We start from the raw sequence: 19,223 nt of genomic DNA, 5'->3' as shown, positions 1-19,223 counted from the left end.
ATGAATTTGCAACCAGGGAAACCCCAGAACAACGGCATCATGCAGACCATGCAACACCAAAAATCTGCAATTTTCTTGATGGTCTGGGGCGACCCGCATGACCACCTGGGTCCAAAACTGAGGTTTATTTTTAGCCAAAGGAGTAGCATCAATCCCCCTCAAAGGGATAGGCGTCTGCAGAGGTGTCATCAGAAATCCACAACGTTTAGCAAAATCTAAGTCCATTAGGTTTAGCGCTGCTCCCGAACCCACAAAAGCCTTGGCGGAAAATGTGGACAGGGAGCAGATCAGAGTAATTGCCAGAAGAAACTTAGGTTGAACACCACCAACAGAAAACATGTGTGCAAAGCGTTTCTCTAGTTTAGGACAAACAGAAATAATATGCGAGGCATCTCCACAGAAAAAACACAGCTTATTACGCCTTCTGAACTCCTGACGTTGCGCCTTAGACAAAACTCTATCACATTGCATAGGTTCAGACGTCTGTTCAACCGGTGGCAACACCTCTCGTGCAATCCTGCGTTCACGTAAACGCCGATCAACCTGAATGGCTAATGACATAGAATCGTCCAGACCAGAGGGAACAGGAAATCCCACCATAGTATCTTTTACGGCTTCTGACAAACCCTTCCGAAAGAGAGCAGCCAAGGCATTATCATTCCAGGTAGTAAGGACCGCCCACTTTTGGAACTTTTGACAGTACAACTCTGCAGAATCTCGACCCTGGTTCAATGCCAACAGGGTCTTTTCAGCCTGATCAATAGCATTAGGTTCGTCATACAACAACCCCAAAGCTTGAAAGAATGCGTTCACATTAGTCAGAATAGGATCATCTGGTTTCAAAGAAAACGCCCAATCCTGGGGATCGCCACGCAGCAAAGAGATGACAATTTTAACCTGCTGCGCGGAGCTCCCTGACGAGTTAGGCTTCAAGGCAAAAAATAATTTACAATTATTTTTGAAACTCAAAAATTTAGATCGATCCCCAAAAAATACATCAGGTGTAGGGATCTTTTGTTCAACAGCATGCAAACGAGCAAGGTAGGCTGAAATTCCCCGCACTTCCGCAGCGAGCTGCTCCACACGATCAGACAATTGCTTTATCTCCATTGAGAGAAAAAAAAATTCCCCCTACGGCCTCAGAGATATAGAGGAAAGAATATACACACACTTTTTGTAATGATCACGTGTGACTGGACACAGCGCCTCCAGCAGGGCGAATTTATGACACACGTGACCCTGGAGCGAATTTAAACAATAATGGGACGTGCAGCCGGATATACCGCCTCCAGCTGGCGAATTTAAGAAATACACGTAAAACTGGATACCCCGCCTCCAGCTGGCGAATTTAAATAATAAGGGTAAACACAGGGAACAATTACAGTGGTGGGCCCTGCGATAGGGAATGGGGGACGTGGAGAACTCCTAAGCTCCCCTGAGCCAGTGTCCCTGCACTCCTCACATTCCCTATACAGGCTCCTCGCCTGTCGCCGCACGCGTGCCTTAATACCCTAGCAAACCCTAAACCTAAACCCTAACTAGGGAATAGGTCGGTGCGGAGACTAATCCCACCACTGCACTAGAACACACATAAGGAAAGTCACAAACAGGGGAAAAAGAAAACTTAGCTCTCTCTGTGCTAAAGCTCCAGCACAGAGTCCAGCGACCGACTGCAGCCTTCCTCCTGAATAGCTGCCAAGAACTCCCTTCTGTGACTCCTTCCACACCAGGACTCAGATTGAGCTGAGCACTCTCTTCAGCTCCTTCCACCACCAAGGTTGGTTGCAAATGAACAACTAACACCAACAGTGATTGAAAACCCCTGGCTGTCCTTTATAGAGCCTAACACCTGTCATGAAATTAACGTGCACATTAACCTAAAACTAAAGCTAAGGTGCGATACCACTCACCACCACCGGGGACAGTCAAGACACCCTGAACCTGACAAAGTAAAAAAAGTTCACTTTGTCAATTTAATACCGCCAGAATCAACAATGGATCATGACAGTACCCCCTCCTTAATGAGGGGCCTCTGGACCCTCAAGACCACCCCTCATTAGGGAAACACCTACAGCGGGGACGGCCAGATCCTGAGTTCACCCCACCATTACCTGACACTTCAGGTATATGACAAATACACAGCTGGTATAGGCAATAAAGTTTATTTTTATTATTTTGGAGGAACCACCCATCTCCACAGCGCCGACCTGGGGAACGAGTATATGTAAGTGTATGTTTGTTTGTTATGAGCTGATCAGGCTCCACAACACACTTCCACAGGATGTTTTTTGGTGGCACACATACACGCTCGTTCACACACAGGTCCGGACCTGAACGTTTATTGCACACATTCGGTAGTCATAAGTTAGGTGAGCTCATACTGGACCCGACCACAGAGGCGTCCCCCTGTGTCACTACTCACACCCCCACCCTTCCATAGGGTACCCCACCCTCCAACCCTTTTCACCACGAGGTCTACACCTCACAGGGTTAGCTAGCTGCGAGGGCTGAAACTTTCCCCTACTCTCCTGCCGCACAATCGCTGCTCTCACTGGAGAGGAAGGGGTCCCCTGAAGAGAGACGGCAGAGAGGGTAGTCCCTAGACAGCAGCCCTCACACGACTGCCCCCAGCTGACTACTTCCCTAGCTCGCCAATCTATCCCCGGGTTGTGTTTTTTCAGCCAAGGGAAGCCTAAAACGATAGGTACTGACATTCCCTCCAAGACGTAGCATGACAAGGACTCCTCATGACGTCCTATACGCAGATGGATGTTTTCTACGACTTGGGTAAGGCTCCCCTGGCTAAGTGGAACAGAGTTAATGGCCTGGACGCTTATAGGTTGGGCAAGCGTCCTACACTTCAGGCCATGAGTCTGGACAAAGCGAGCATCGACCAGACTGACTCCTGCTCCGCTGTCCACAAGCACCGGTACCACCTCCGGTAACCCGCCAGCCAACACTTCTGCTGACATAATACCTTGGGAGGGCAAAATGGAGGAAATGTACACTCCCTGGTCGCCTCCCTCCAAACGACCAGGGGTATGCGGCTTCTGATATGACACAGATATTTTGGCACGTAATGGGCACGCCTTAATGAAATGACCCGTCTGCCCACAGTAATGACATGCCGACACCACACCCTGCACCGTAGGCAGGCCTGAACACAACCCAACACCTCCTACTTGCATAGGTTCGTCCGGAGACTTGGCACGCCCTGGGCAGGCTCCCATGAAATGGCCCGGCTTCCCACAAGAAAAGCATACCCCCCCACCACGGCGAACCCCAGGCAACCCCCTATTTGTACCAACAACACCGGGCTGCCTGGGTTCCACCAACCATACTGGGGGGTCCTCCCCTCTGGAGAGGACTACCGGGGGCACATTTTGTGTCTGTCTTTCCCTAAGGGGTCTATCCACCCGGATGGCAAGGGACATGGCAGCCTCCAGAGACCTGGGGGAGGCGTACTGCACCAGAGTGTCCTGCAACTTTGGAGACAAACCCTGCGCAAATTGACTCCTAAGCGCAGGGTCATTCCACTGTGTGTTAGTAGCCCATCTCCTAAAGTCTGAGCAGTACTCTTCAGCAATCCGGGCTCCCTGTTTACACCTACGGAGTCGGGATTCCGCCAGAGAGATGCCATCAGGATCCCCATACACAAGCGCCAACGCCGCAAAAAACTCGTCCACGGACTCTAAAGATGGTGAATCGTCCGGCAGGGAGAAGGCCCAGGATTGGGGATCCCCCTTCAGAAGGGACATAATGATTCCCACCCGTTGCTCTTCGCTCCCTGAAGAACGAGGGCGCAGCCTGAAATATAATTTACAGGCTTGCTGAAATACCAAGAATTGATCTCTCCCTCCAGAAAACCGGTCCGGGAGAGATATCTTGGGTTCTGGCTGAGCCTGTGCCTGAATCAAACCTCCAAAGCCCACCCTACTGCAGTTGCTGCACCATCTCACCGCGCAGCCCCCTAATCTCTTCAGTAAAGGTCTGCAGTACCTGGGTAAAGGTTTGCATTAGGTCCATGGCTCAGCAGAAAAAAAATGTTAAGGTTGGTGTTAATGTAATGATCACGTGTGACTGGACACAGCGCCTCCAGCAGGGCGAATTTATGACACACGTGATCCTGGATACAGTGCCTCCAGCAGGGCGAATTTAAACAATAATGGGACGTGCAGCCGGATATACCGCCTCCAGCTGGCGAATTTAAGAAATACACGTAAAACTGGATACCCCGCCTCCAGCTGGCGAATTTAAATAATAAGGGTAAACACAGGGAACAATTACAGTAGTGGGCCCTGCGATAGGGAATGGGGGACGTGGAGACCTCCTAAGCTCCCCTGAGCCAGTGTCCCTGCACTCCTCACATTCCCTATACAGGCTCCTCCCCTGTCGCCGCACACGTGCCTTAATACCCTAGCAAACCCTAAACCTAAACCCTAACTAGGGAATAGGTCGGTGCGGAGACTAATCCCACCACTGCACTAGAACACACATAAGGAAAGTCACAAACAGGGGAAAAAGAAAACTTAGCTCTCTCTGTGCTAAAGCTCCAGCACAGAGTCCAGCGACCGACTGCAGCCTTCCTCCTGAATAGCTGCCAAGAACTCCCTTCTGTGACTCCTTCCACACCAGGACTCAGATTGAGCTGAGCACTCTCTTCAGCTCCTTCCACCACCAAGGTTGGTTGCAAATGAACAACTAACACCAACAGTGATTGAAAACCCCTGGCTGTCCTTTATAGAGCCTAACACCTGTCATGAAATTAACGTGCACATTAACCTAAAACTAAAGCTAAGGTGCGATACCATTCACCACCACCGGGGACAGTCAAGACACCCTGAACCTGACAAAGTAAAAAAAGTTCACTTTGTCAATTTAATACCGCCAGATCCAACACTGGATCATGACACTTTTTTTTTTTTTAAACACAATTCTTTCCTGCTATTGAGTACCCTAGGATATGCGGTATGGCGAGTGATTCTGTTATGATTGAGTCACCATAGGAGGCAAAAACAGAAATGCTAGCTAAGTCCAGAAAACCAGAGAGGTTGGCAGCTATCGGATTGCAGACCCCTGATCCTATCCACAACTAACAGTAGCCGTGGGGGGTTCCTACGATGCCCTAGACCCCTCGATCACAGCCGGAGAATTAAATAGGCCCAAAGAAAGAAAGGGAAAATCTAAACTGCCCCAGAGCAGACCCCAAAGCAATAGGCAGCCCCCCACATATAATGACGGTGAAGCAAGATGAAAACACAAACACAGACAGAAAGCTAGACTGAGCAAAGACGGGGCCCAAGCTAACTAGATAGGAAAGGACAGGAAGGCTGCTGTCTGCAATCCGTGAAAAACCCTATGAAAATAAGAGCCAACAGACTGACAGTGAAAAAGGCCCTGAAGACGCTAGGCTTCAAAAAAGCTATGTCAGTACTCAGGAATATTCTGAAGACAGAGCAACCGGCAAAAGGAGATTCAGCTCACCCCAGCAGGGAATGGGAGAATCCAGAAAAGCAAGGAAAACAAAAACAAAACACCAATGCTAACAGGCAAAGCAGAAAACTTAGCTTTAGAGGAGCAGGAATCAGACTGGTGTCCTAGAAGTCCACAGAGAAATCACCCGCAGGGCAGAAGGGCGTCGGCAGCCTTATATCCAGTCCGTGACTCCACTCAGCCAGTCATCCTCATTAGGCTCAGGTGCCTGATAATCAGGTCATTACCTTCCTTTACCAGAATAGGGAGTTCACCAGACCTCAGTGACGAAGGGGAAAATGAACTCACAACAGGGATGCATTAGAAGAGGTCTGGGGACACGAGATGAAAACATAATTCTCCCTCTGTACAAATCACTCGTCAGACCACACTTGGAGTATTGTGTGCAATTTTGGACGCCAGTGCTCAAGAAAGACATTACTGAACTTGAAAGGGTTCAAAGGCGGGCTACTAAAATGATAAATGGAGTTGGTTCACTACAATACCCAGAAAGGTTATCAAAATTAGGTCTATTTACTCTAGAAAAGAGAAGACTTAGGAGAAAATAAATATATATGTACAAGTATATCATAGGACATTACAGAGATCTCTCCAATGAACTGTTTGTACCAAGGACTGTGACAAGAACAAGGGGGCATTCTCTTAGTTTGGAGGAAAGACAATTTCTGCACCAGCATAGAAGAGGGTTCTTCACGGTAAGAGCAGTGAGGCTCTGGAATTCTCTTCCTGAGGAAGTGGTGATGGCCAACTCACTGAATGAATTTAAGAAAGGAATGGATGCTTTTCTTGTGAGTAACAGTATAGAAGGTTACGAATAACAGAATATTATAGGTAGATGGTTGACCCAGCTTAGGGGAAGGAATTTCTTTCCCTATGGAGAAAATTGGCTTCTACTCTGGGTTTTTTGCCTTCCCCAGGATCAACAATGCAGAACAGCTGCACTAAAAATAGGCTGAACTAGATGGACATAAGGTCTTCCTTCAGCCTTCAAAACTATGTTATGTTACTATGTTATGTTACTTTTTCCCTTATTGCATTTAGTAAGTAAAATGTCAGCCAAATTTTGTATTAAAAGAAAAAAGTCACTAACATAAAAAATAAAAATTGCACTTCCAGATTTAGGCGATGCGCATTCTTTAATGCTTTGATTGGATGGCTGACGCAGTTTCCATGTGTCGCATGAGCAGTTTGCCATGGATTTCACACTTTGCATCTGAAAAAATCAATTCAATAATCTGCAGTATGCCCTTGAAGAGTCTTTTTATATAGTGATAATATATGGTCTTTACCAAAAGGGTGTGGCTTACTGGATAGTGACTAGCTTAACCCCTTCACGACCTTTGACGCCACGTAGGCGTCATGAAAAGTCGTGCCAGAACGACCCATGACGCCTATGTGGCGTCATGACTTTAAAGCCCCCCTGCGGGTCGGGTGACCTAGGTCACTGAAAGGTCACCCGACCCGCAGATACAGGGGGCTTTGTTCTTCGCCACAGGGGGCGTGGCTTCGCCCCCACGTGGCTACGATCGCTCTGATTGGCTGTTAAAAGTGAAACAGCCAATCAGAGCGATAGTAATATTTCATCAATGAAAATTGATGAAATATTACAATCCAGCCATGGCCGATGCTGCTGTAGCATCGGACATGGCTGGAGACACCGATTCCACCCCCCCACCGGCGATCGCCCCCCCCGCAACTGAATGACAGCGGCGATCTGCCGCCGCTGTCATCATCTGCCCCCCTCCCATTCCCTCTGCTCCCCGCCAGATTCCGATAACCCCCTCACCCCCTCTCACCTCCCCCGGCACCTTCTAAGTCCCCCTGTCGCTCCCGGTGTCCGGCGGGTCCGGTTCATGGGCGCCGCCATCTTAGAAAATGCATGCGCCCGCCCGAATCTGCCGGCTGCAGATTCCATTCTTTCATTTTGATCACTCTCACAGTGATAAAAATGAAAGAAAAAGTAAATAAACCCCCCGATTATCACCCCCATAGGTAGGCACAACTAATAAAATAAAGAAAATATTTTTATTTTTATTTTTCCATTAGGGTTAGGGTTAGGATTGAAAAGAGGGTTAGGGTTAGGGTTGAAAAGAGGGTTAGGGTTAGGGTTGAAAAGAGGGTTAGGGTTGGAAAGAGGGTTAGGGTTAGGGTTGGAAAGAGGGTTAGGGTTAGGGTTGGAAAGAGGGTTAGGGTTGGAAAGAGGGTTAGGGTTGGAAAGAGGGTTAGGGTTAGGGTTGGAAAGAGGGTTAGGGTTGGAAAGAGGGTTAGGGTTAGGATTGGAAAGAGGGTTAGGGTTGGAAAGAGGGTTAGGGTTAGGGTTGGAATTAGGGTTAGAATTAGGGTTAGGGTTGGAATTAGGGTTACCGTTGGAATTAGGGTTAGGCTTGTGGTTAGGGGTGTGTTGGGGTTAGGGTTGGAGTTAGAATTGAGGGGTTTCCACTGTTTAGGCACATCAGGGGGTCGCCAAACGCGACATGGTGCAACCATTGATTCCAGCCAATTTTGCGTTCAAAAAGTCAAACGGTGCTCCCTCCCTTCCAAGCCCTGACGTGTGCCCAAACAGTGGTTTACCCCAACATATAAGGTATCAGCGTACTCAGGAAAAATTGCACAACAACTTTTGGGGACTAATTTCTCGTGTTACCCTTGGGAAAATAAAAAATTGGGGGCTAAAAAATTATTTTTGTGGAAAAAAATGATTTTTTCATTTTCACGTCTCTGCATTATAAACTTCTGTGAAGCACTTGGGGGTTCAAAGTGCTCACAACACATCTTACATATGTTCCTTGGAAGGTCTAGTTTCCAAAACGGGGTCACTTGTGGGGGGTTTCCACTGTTTAGGCACACAGGGGCTCTGCAAACGTAATGACGACCGCAGACTATTCCATCAAAGTCTGCATTTCAAAACGTCACTACTTCCATTCCGAGCCTTGACGTGTGCCCAAACAATGGTTCCCCCCCACATATGGGGTACCAGCGTACTCAGGACAAACTGGACAACAACTTTTGGGGTTCAATTTCTCCTGTTACCCTTGTGAAAATAAAAAATTGCGGGCTAAAAAAATCATTTTTTGAGGAAAAAAAAAGATTTTTTGTTTTCACGGTTCTGCGTTATAAACTTCTGTGAAGCACTTGGGGGTTCAAAGTGCTGCTCACCACACATCTAGATAAGTTCCTTGGTGGTCTAGTTTCCAAAATGGGGTCACTTGTGGGGGGTTTCCACTGTTTAGGCACATCAGAGGCTCTGCAAACGTAACATGATGCCCGCAGACCATTCGATCAAGTCGGTATTTCAAAACGTCACTACTTCCCTTCCGAGCCCCGACGTGTGCCCAAACAATGGTCCCTCCCCACATATGGGGTATCAGCGTACTCAGGACAAACTGGACAACAACTTTTGGGGTCCAATTTCTCCTGTTACCCTTGTGAAAATAAAAAATTGCGAGCTAAAAATTCATTTTTTGAGGAAAAAAAAGATTTTTTTATTTTCATGGCTCTGCGTTACAATCTTCTGTGAAGCACTTCGGGGTTCAAGGTGCTCACTACACATCTAGATAAGTTCCTTGGGGGGTCTAATTTCCAAAATGGGGTCACTTGTGGGGGGTTTCCACAGTTTAGGTACATCAAGGGCTCTGCAAATGTAACATGATGCCCGCAGACCATTCCATCAAAGTTTGCATACCAAAACGTCACTACTTCCCTTCCGAGCCCTGACGTGTGCCCATACAGTGGTCATCCCCCACATATGGGGTATCAGCGTACTCAGGACAAACTGGACAGCAACTTTTGGGGTCCAATTTCTCCTGTTACCCTTGTGAAAAAAAAATTGCGTGCTAAAATTCATTTTTTTTGAGGGAAAAAATGATTTTTTATTTTCACGGCTCTGCATTATAAACTTCTGTGAAGCACTTGAGGGTTCAATGTGCTCACCACACATCTAGATAAGTTCCTTGGGGGGTCTAGTTTCCAAAATGGTGTCACTTGTTGGGGGGGTTTCTACTGTTTAGGCACACAGGGGCTCAGCAAATGTAACATGATGCCCGCAGACCATTCCATCAAAGTCAGCATTTCAAAATGTCACTACTTCCCTGCTGAGCCCCAACGTGTGCCCAAACAGTGGTTCCCCCCCACATATGGGGTACCAGCGTACTCAGGACAAACTGGACAACAACTTTTGGGGTCCAATTTATCCTAGTGCCCTTGTGAAAATAAAAAATTGCCAACTAAAAAAATTTTTTTAGGAAAAAAAAAGATTTTTTATTTTCACTGCTCTGCATTATAAACTTCTGTGAATCACCTGGGGGTTCAAAGTGCTCACTATGCATCTAGATAAGTTCCTTAGGGGGTCTAGTTTCCATAATGGGGTCATTTGTGGGGGAGCTCCAAAGTTTAGGCTCACAGGGGCTCTCCAAACACGACATGGTGTCCGCTAACGATTGGAGCTAATTTTCATTTCAAAAAGTCAAATGGCGCTCATTCCCTTCTGCGCCCTGCCGTGCACCCAAACAGTGCCCCCCCCACATATGGGGTACCAGCATACTCAGGACAATCTGGACAACAACTTTTGTGGTCCAATTTCTCCTGTTAGCCTTGTGAAAATAAAAAATAGCGTGCTAAAAATCATTTTTGAGGAAAAAAAATGATTTTTTATTTTCACTGCTCTATGTTATAAACTTTTGTGAAGCACTTGGGGGTTCAAAGTGCTCACTACACATCTAGATAAGTTCCTTAAGGGGTCTAGTTTCCAAAATGGTGTCACTTGTGGGGGAGCTCCAATGTTTAGGCACACAGGGGTTCTCCAAACGCGACATGGTGTCCGATAACGATTGGAGCTAATTTTCCATTCAAAAAGTCAAATAGCGCTCCTTCCCTTCCGGGCCCTGCCGTGCACCCAAACAGTGGTTTATGACCACATATGAGGTATCGGTGTACTCAGGAGAAATTGCCCAACAAATTTTAGGATCCATTTTATCCTGTTGCCCATGTGAAAATGAAAAAACTGAGGCTAAAAGATAATTTTTGTGAAAAAAAGTACTTTTTTTTTTATGGATCAATTTGAGAAGCACCTGGGGGTTCAAAGTGATCACTATGCATCTAGATAAGTTCCTTGGGGGGTCTAGTTTCCAAAATGGGGTCACTTGTGGGGGAGCGCCAGTGTTTAGGCACACAGCGACTCTCCAAACGCGACCTGGCAAGCGTTAAATATTCCAGCATATTTTCCATTCAAAAAGTCAAATGGCACTCCTTCCCTTCTGAGCCCTGCCGTGCGCCCAAACAGTGGTTTTTGAACACATATGAGGTATCGGTGTACTCAGGGGAAATTGCCCAACAAATTTTAGGATCCATTTTATCCTGTTGCCCATGTGAAAATGAAAAAATTGATGCTGAAAGAAAATTTTTGTTGGAAAAATTAAAATGTCCTTTTTCTCCTTCCATGTTGCTTTAGTTCCTGTGAAACACCTAAAGGGTTAATAATCTTCTTGAATGTAGTTTTGAGTAGCTTGAGGGGTGCAGTTTTTAGAATGGTGTCACTTTTGGGTATTTTCTGCCATATAGACCCCTCAAAGTGACTTCAAATGTGAGGTGGTCCCTAAAAAAAATGGTTTTGTAAATTTTGTTGTAAAAATGAGAAATCACTGGTCAACTTTTAACCCTTATAACTTCCTAACAAAAAAATATTTTGCTTCCAAAATTGTGCTGATGTTAAGTAGACATGTGGCAAATGTTATTTAGTAACTATTTTGTGTCACATAACTCTCTAGTTTAACAGAATAAAAATTCAAAATTTGAAAATTGCGAAATTTTCAAAATTTTCGCCAAATTTCTGATTTTTTCACAAATAAACGCAAAAATTATCGATCTAAATTTACCACTAGCATGAAGCCCAATATGTCACGAAAAAACAATCTCAGAATCGCTAGGATGCGTTGAAGCGTTCCAGAGTTATTACCTCATAAAGGGACACTGGTCAGAATTGCAAAAAATGGCCAGGTCATGAAGGTCAAAATAGGCTGGGTCATGAAGGGGTTAAAGACACACCCCAGAGGACCCTGTGAGACACACCCACTAGTTAACACACTTGCTACATTTCAAACAGTTTTACCCCAGAATTCTGTTGAAAATTGTTTGATCGGGGGCTATGTCTGACCCCCGTGTTTGGCGTATATGGAGGAATAAACAATACACACATTTGTTAAATATATCAATTCACCCACAGAGGTCAAAATAATGTCCTTTTAGCCTTAAATGGAGTGGTATGGATTGGCTTACTTTTTTCATCTGTATATGATATTACTGCAGACTGTACTTTCTTGTATACTAATCCATCTCATGTTTTTCTCTGATAAATTTTGTCTTAATTTCTCTAACACTTATAATATGAAAATTAAAAATGTGATCTGATTGGTTGCTATGAGCGCCACCAGAGAGTTTTCTTACATCTTTATTTTTTTATCCATGATTCCCAATATGTTTTTCAGATTGTGTGTCAGTATTTTTGATGGCTTCTCACTTCTTATTTTAGGATTACTTCAACTGGAAGTCCGGTCAAGATTTTTACATCAGACGTTTTCTCAGTGGTAGATATTCTACCAATGACTACTGGGCAGTGCCAACTCACAAGACGTACAGCACAAGGAAGGGGGCATTAGTTCTCTTTTCTGAGGATTTGGCGTTGTCAGCATGGAATGTATCACGGGACAAGAGGGTACAAAAAAGGCAATGCTACAAAAGGAAGAATTATCAGATTGAGCTCAGCACTCTTCAAGATTTGACCGGAGCTATTTTATCTTATGGAAGAAAAAAGGTAATTGCAATATAAAAACAATACTGCAATATAGTAATACTATGTAATACTGTAAAGGAACTTGAACGAACCAAAACAATCGAAACCCCTGGATTGCCAAAGAATTTCAGGCAGGAAGTTAAATAACATACATATTAGTCCTCTTACCCTAAATAATACCACAGGTCACATTTCGTAATACATCAATAACAAAAAATGCCAAAAAATAAATAAATTAATGGCACCAGGAATGTAGAAAAAAGATAAGAAAATTTTATTTAAATTATGACATTACATAAAAATACATAAAGTGCCTCAAATTCTAGAAGTCACAAGCAGTAAACACACTGACTCAATAAAAAAGCTGCTTACTGATACATCAGATATCCATATTGAATAGCCACTAACCTATCCGGAAGAAGAACAGGCGAAACGCGCGTCGGGGTGGGTCGCAGTGGCAGATTCAAACACGCATTCTGGTAATATATCTATTGCATTTTTTGCTGGCATTGTGATCGTTTTGATTCACTGCTTTTACCTCTCATTGGTCTGTTGTCCAGGCACTATTGCTTTAGGATGATTATGCATTGTAGGCATTGTTATTATTAATGGACTATAGATAATGATTGTGATAAGTTAGTGGCTATTCAATACGGATATCTGATGTATCAGTAAGCAGCTTTTTTATTGAGTCAGTGTGTTTACTGCTTGTGACTTCTAGAATTTGAGGCACTTTATGTATTTTTATGTAATGTCATAATTTAAGTAAAATTTTCTTATCTATTTTCCACATTCCTGGTGCCATTAATTTAGTTATTTTTTGGCATTTTTTGTTGTAGGAAGTTAAATAAGTATTTTTATTAAATAATACTGGCGAAGAAATTACATAAAGACAATGTGCGCGTATTCAGGACAATAAAAAGATATAAAAACCTTATTTGGAAAAGGCAGACCCTAATATAAAAATTGATTGCATAAAACATATAATAACATATAATAAACCTCAAGTACATGAAAAATTACCACCATATCTTATTCCTCCAGTAGACCTTTTTGCACTTGTGCCCTTTTATGTGGTAATGATTAGATCTACAATCTGATATATCTACACTTAATCATGCACATTCTGGGATGTTTTCACATGTTTTGCACATGCACTTTAAGTGTGACAAATCCTATATTATATATAAATGTGTTATTCCTTTGGGGATGTCCCTATTTTTTGCACATACTAATGGCTTTTTTTTATTTATTTATACTGTGTATATATATATATATATATATATATATATAAATATGATATATATGTATATTTCATGTACTTGAGGTTTATTATATGTTTTTCTGTACAAATATCCCCTATCCTGGTATGTACGGTCCTCTCATCCCTATCCTGGTATGCATGGCCCCCATCAGAAAAACATAAACCATTATACTTACTTTCCTGTGCTTCCTCGCAGCATCCTGTTCCGATACCAGCAGCTGATTTATGCTTGTAAGCAGCGCGTGGCAGGAATGTCATGCACAGCTTTCAAGCAAAGGACAGCTGCCAGAATACTCACTGCTCCTGACGCTGGGACTATGTGCATGGAGAGCAGTAAATATTCATTGCTCTTTAATAGCAGGCACACTTTTAGCTGTAGCCGCCGGCTTCCAGCAGCTGCCGGGCTTTTGTGTGTCCCCACTACTAAAGGGAAGTGGAGAGCAGTGAATATTCATTCTCTTAAGTAGCGGACACACGCAAACACCCGGCAGCTGCAGGAAGCTGGCTGCTGCCGCTAACAGCGTGTCCACTATTAAAGAGAAATTAATATTTACTGCTCTCCACTCCCATGGGCGTGGAATGCAGTGGATATTCATTTCTCTTTAGCAGTGGGCACAGAAGTTAGCCACAGCCGCCGTCTCCTACTGTGACCCGCCGATGCCGCTCCCCCACATTCCCATCCACAGCCAGAGCATTTACATCCAGACTATAAAATGCACCCCCCATTTTCCTCCACATTTTTGGAGGAAAGAAGTGAGTCTTATAGTCAAAAAAATATGGCAAAAGACAATTTGAATGCTTTGTATCGTATTTTTGGAAGAGATATAGAAACAGGAAAATGGCAATTCTGGAGTTTCACATTTTTCTTTAGGGTTTACCTTGTATATTAAATAATTTTATATTTTAATTGGACATTTATATACACAGCAATGACAAATTTGTTTTTTACCGTATGATTTATTGTTTGTTTTAACTGGGAAAGATTCAAATTCTTATGTTTTTGATTTATTTTAGCATTTTTCAAATATTTTTTTCTTTTCACCTCAATCACAGGTTTCAAAATCCTAAGTCAATTTTCCCACTATGAAATTTTGGTGATTTTTTTATGTTGCATATTTTACAAAAAAATACAGATAACCTATCTTACTTAATGGCTGCAGAAATGGTACAGAAAATCTGCAACATCAAAGACTCACCAAAAGCGCCTCGTGGGAACATAGTCTAAAGGCCCCTTTACATTTAGCAATGCACCAGCGATCCGACCCGGTCAGGATCGCTGGTGCATCGCTAAATGATCGCTAGTGCATCGCTAAATGATCGCTAGTGAGCTGTCACACAGGCAGACCTCACAGCGATGCAGCAGCGACGCAGCGCACGATACTCACCTTTTACACACAGCGATCCTGACGTCCTCCCGCCCGCCTCCACGCGTCGCTCGTCGGCGCCAGCAGGAAGCCCAGCAGGAAGCGCCCGACGAGAAATGGAGCCGGACATTCTCGCGTGATCAGCGATGGACAGCGGGGGAGCCGGTCGGAGGTAAGTATCACACATAGTGATATCGCTAGCGATATCGCTATAACGTCACAAAATCGGTGACGTTATATAGCGATATCGCTAGCGATATCGCTATGTGTAAAACCCCCTTTAGGATCTGTGATTGTAAGATTGTTTGCACTATACAGCTGTAGGAGGGGGAGTCCCCGCTGTGTAACCCGGCCGTAACCAATGGGACTGTCACCAAGGTTCCTAGGGAAACTGCTTCTGGGGGACATAATTAGAAGACAGGCCGGGAGAGTTCTAGAAGGAGTGGAGGCAAAGCCAATATAAAAGGAGCTGAGGACGCCAGCAGGGGGCACTTGACAGAGCGGGAGAGAAGGAGCAGGAAGACTGGAGGGTGCCAGAGAGCCAGAGCTAGAAGGAGAGAGCGACGACTAGAGGGACTGGAGAGAGACTAACCACGGACAGGAAGGAGACAGCACCAAGCCGACCAGCAGAGCGACCCCAACTGTACGACTGCGCTTCCCGCGGCCATCACTGCCCAACTCCAGCCCATGGCTGCGGCCTACCCGCTGCCGCCTGCGGCCACCACAGCCCGACTCCAGCCCGCGTCTGCGGCCTGCCCACTGTCACCCTCAGCCGCAACAGCCCGACTCCAACCCGAGGCCGGCCCGGTCCACATCCAGCCCGCGGTTGCGGCCTACCCACTGCCGCCCGCGGCTGACACAGCCCGACTCCAGCCCACGGCTGCAGTCTGCCCACTGCCACCCCCGGCCGCCACTGCCCAGACCCAGCCCGCGGTTGCGGCTTGCCCGTCGCCACCCGCGGCCGCCACAGCCCGTCTCCAGCCCGCGGTTGCGGCCTGTTAACAGCCGTCCGTGTCAGACTCCAGTCCATGACTGCGGCCTGTCCGCTGCTACCCGGGAGGCGCAACGCAGGGGAACTCTACAGGGACCTGTGGTGCCCACACTCCATCTGGGCGTACGAACGCCAGAAGCCTGCGTCAGATCCTCATCGGCTGGTCACAGCGGCTAGGACGCTGAAGACACATCGACCACCACTCTGCCGGATGTCAGAGGAGGATAAGTGACACACTGTAGTTGATAACCTGTAGTTTTCTGGACCCGTAGTCGGCCATACCGCGGCCCCATAGTTACCGGTTTCGACTGGGTAGTCGTGATCGTGTTATCTGGGTATTATTGTTCTGATCCCTGAGAGGACAACTGTTGTTAGCTTTTTGGTTACTCAATATAGCCCTAATAGATATAAAAATATATATATAAAAGTTACATTCTAAGTTCACTCCGACTCCCGTCTCGTCACTGCATCCTGCGTACCTGCGATACCTACACAGCTCTGGCAAAATTAAGAGACCACTGTACAGTTTTATAAAAATCAGCTTCTCTACATGTCTGATCGCCATTTCATTCCAGTATCAGCTGAATTCCAACCAGAGTACACCTCATTCTACTTAATGTGCTTCTGATTAGGTGATCACATGAACCAAATCTTATTTAACGAAGGAAAGTATAAAAAAACCCTGCTGTGGTTTTCACAATCTTTTTGCAATAGGACAAGCTGGATGGCAAAACAAGTGCTAGTAATATCCTAAAAGTATTAGGAATGAAAAAATAACTTTCTCCACTGACCGGTATGACCGTCATCTTATTCGAATGTCACTCAGCAACTGCAGGATGACATCAAGTGACCTACAAAAAGAATGGCAAATGGCAGCTGGGGTGAAGTGCATGACAAGAACAGGTCGTAACAGGCTCCTAGAGGCAGGACTCAAGTCATGTAAAGCTAGAAAAAAGCCTTTCATCAATGAGAAGCAAAAGAGAGCCAGGCTGAAGTTTGACGAAGACCATATGGATTGGACCATAGAGGACTGGAGTAAGGTAATCTTCTCTGATGAGTCTAATTTTCAGCTTTGCCCAACACCTGGTCGTCTAATGGTTACACGGAGACCTGGATAAACGTACAAGCCACAGTGTCTTGCACCCATTGCGACATTTGGTGGAGGATTGGTGATGATCTGGGGATGCTTCCGAAAGGCTGGAATTGGGCATGTTAATCTTTGCCATGGATGTATGAATCAAGCCCCATACAAGGTTATCCTGGAAAAACAGTTGATTCCTCCTGCTCAGGCAATGTTCCCAAACTCTGAGGACTGGTTTTTCCAGCAGGACATTGCGCCATGCCACACAGCTAGGTCAATGTGTGGATGAAGGACCACCACAGCAAATCTCTGTTATGGCCAGCCCAATCTCCAGACCTGAACCCCATTGAAAACCTCTGGAATGTAATCAAGAGGGAGATGGATAGTCACAAGCCATCAAACAAAGAACTGCTTAAATTTTTGTACTAGGAGTGGCATAAGGTCACCCAAAAGCAGTGTGAAAGACTGTTGGCAAGCATGCCAAGACGCACGAAAGCTGTGATTACAAATCATGGATATTCCACAAAATATTGATTTCTGAACTCTTCCTGAGTTAAAACATTAGTATTGTTGTTTCTAAATGATTATGAACTTGTTTTCTTTGCATTATTTGAGGTCTGCAAGCACTGCATTTTTTTTATATTTTGACCATTTCTAATTTTCTGAAAATAAATACAAAATTTAGTGCTTGGAAATTCGAAGACATGTTGTCAGTAGTTTATAGAATAAAAGAGCAATTTACATTTTACTCAAAAATATACCTATAAAGAGAAAAATCAGACAAACTGAAAATTTTGCAGTGGTCTCTTAATTGTTGCCAAAGCTGTATACTGCAATATGCACCCACTTCACAATGGATATACGTATATTGTGACAAAGTCACTGGTAAAGTGCTGGAGTGCTTTCACTACACTTAATGGCGTCAGTGATGTAAAACCCAGAGATTTTCCTCCAGTACATTAAGTGCAGTTCTGAGGAAGCAGCAGCTTCCTCTCTCCTTGTCGCTGCAGGTCCAGCCCCCTTATTTATCTAGTTCTGTCCCTAACTGGACAGTCATTAAAGGAGAAACATGCTCATTACATCACAGTACATTACAAGACATATAATGTATATAGAACATTACAGGCATATAACATGTACATAAGAGGTGCATCGGGGGTCATACGGCAGAAGGAGAGGGTGCAACTGAGGGGACTGGCCACCTCTTTACACTGCATCTAATAAACCAGTGACACTCCTAAAGTGACAGTGTTCCCATGTCTACCTCCATGTACAGCCAAGTGAGCCAATCTACCTTTATATATATATACTTCTTAAAAAAATAAAGGGAACCCTAGGCACTCTTACTGAGCGGACACATGGATGTTAATGACCTTCCTATCATTTCTACCTGTTGTTTATTCCATTGGCACAACAGAAGGAGAAATTGAATCACAATCAGTTACATTTTGTTGTTTAAGTGTTCCCTTTATTTTTTTTGAGCAGTGTATATATAGCGCTTTACAGTTTGCACACATTATCATCACTGTCCCCGATGGGGCTCTAAATTCCCTAACTGTATGTCTTTTGGAATGTGGGAGGAAACCCACGCAAACACGAGGAGAACATACCAACTCCTTGTAGATGTTGTCATGGGTGGGATTTGAACCCAGGACTCCAGCGCTGCAGTGCTATCCACGGAGCCACCGTGCTACCCATATGTATATAATATCTAGTGAGAAGGTCTCTCTTAATATACTGGAGGGGAGATATGTGCCGCTGACGATATTAGCTTCAGTGATATGAACCTGGAAAAATGTTCCAGCCATATTATTCGGCCATATTAAGAGCTTTTTTGTTAACAGCTGAAGAGTGGGTGGTAGGCTGTTCATATCTCCACCCACAGGGTGTGGACAAGAAGATAAATGTGGAACCTTTTTCATCATTCAGTGTTCAGTGTGTCTGGAGATGAGATCTCCAGAGCTGTGCTCATTTTAAAGAGAACTGAACCTTGTTTTTGCTCCCCTGAATGGGACGGATTCCCGCAGCCATAAGGACTGTACTGTATGCTATTTTGTTCTTACCGTTATGCCTGAAAGGTTATGTTTGTTTATGTAACTCTAGACTGGTTTATGCAGACTGGTTTTAACCCCTTCACGGCATGCGTTCCCGCAAACCGCAGTATATATGTGGTGTAATGATTGTGCAGACTCACGCTGAGCGCCGTCGAAATCAAATGCGGGTGTTAGCTCTATATGAGAGCTGAC

The 19,223-nt window shown here is 44.9% G+C and overlaps 1 protein-coding gene across 3 annotated transcripts in view; it reads left to right on the top strand.

The window, feature by feature from the left end:
* Positions 1-19,223, top strand: part of KIAA2012 (KIAA2012 ortholog) — a 615,491-nt gene that overhangs the window by 55,138 nt on the left and 541,130 nt on the right. For all 3 annotated transcript variants that reach the window (XM_073551517.1, XM_073551518.1, XM_073551516.1), the window contains exon 2: positions 12,017-12,298. In XM_073551517.1, the coding sequence (XP_073407618.1) occupies positions 12,017-12,298 (282 nt within the window). The remainder of the gene's footprint in view (positions 1-12,016; positions 12,299-19,223) is intronic.

Source organism: Dendrobates tinctorius, unplaced genomic scaffold (assembly GCF_039654945.1).
Source record: "Dendrobates tinctorius isolate UK_male_01 unplaced genomic scaffold, ASM3965494v1 ptg000177l, whole genome shotgun sequence".
In the NCBI taxonomy this organism is placed as follows: Eukaryota; Metazoa; Chordata; class Amphibia; order Anura; family Dendrobatidae; genus Dendrobates; species Dendrobates tinctorius.
The sequence above is the reverse complement of the archived record's forward strand: the minus strand, read 5'-3'. Positions and strand labels throughout refer to the sequence as shown.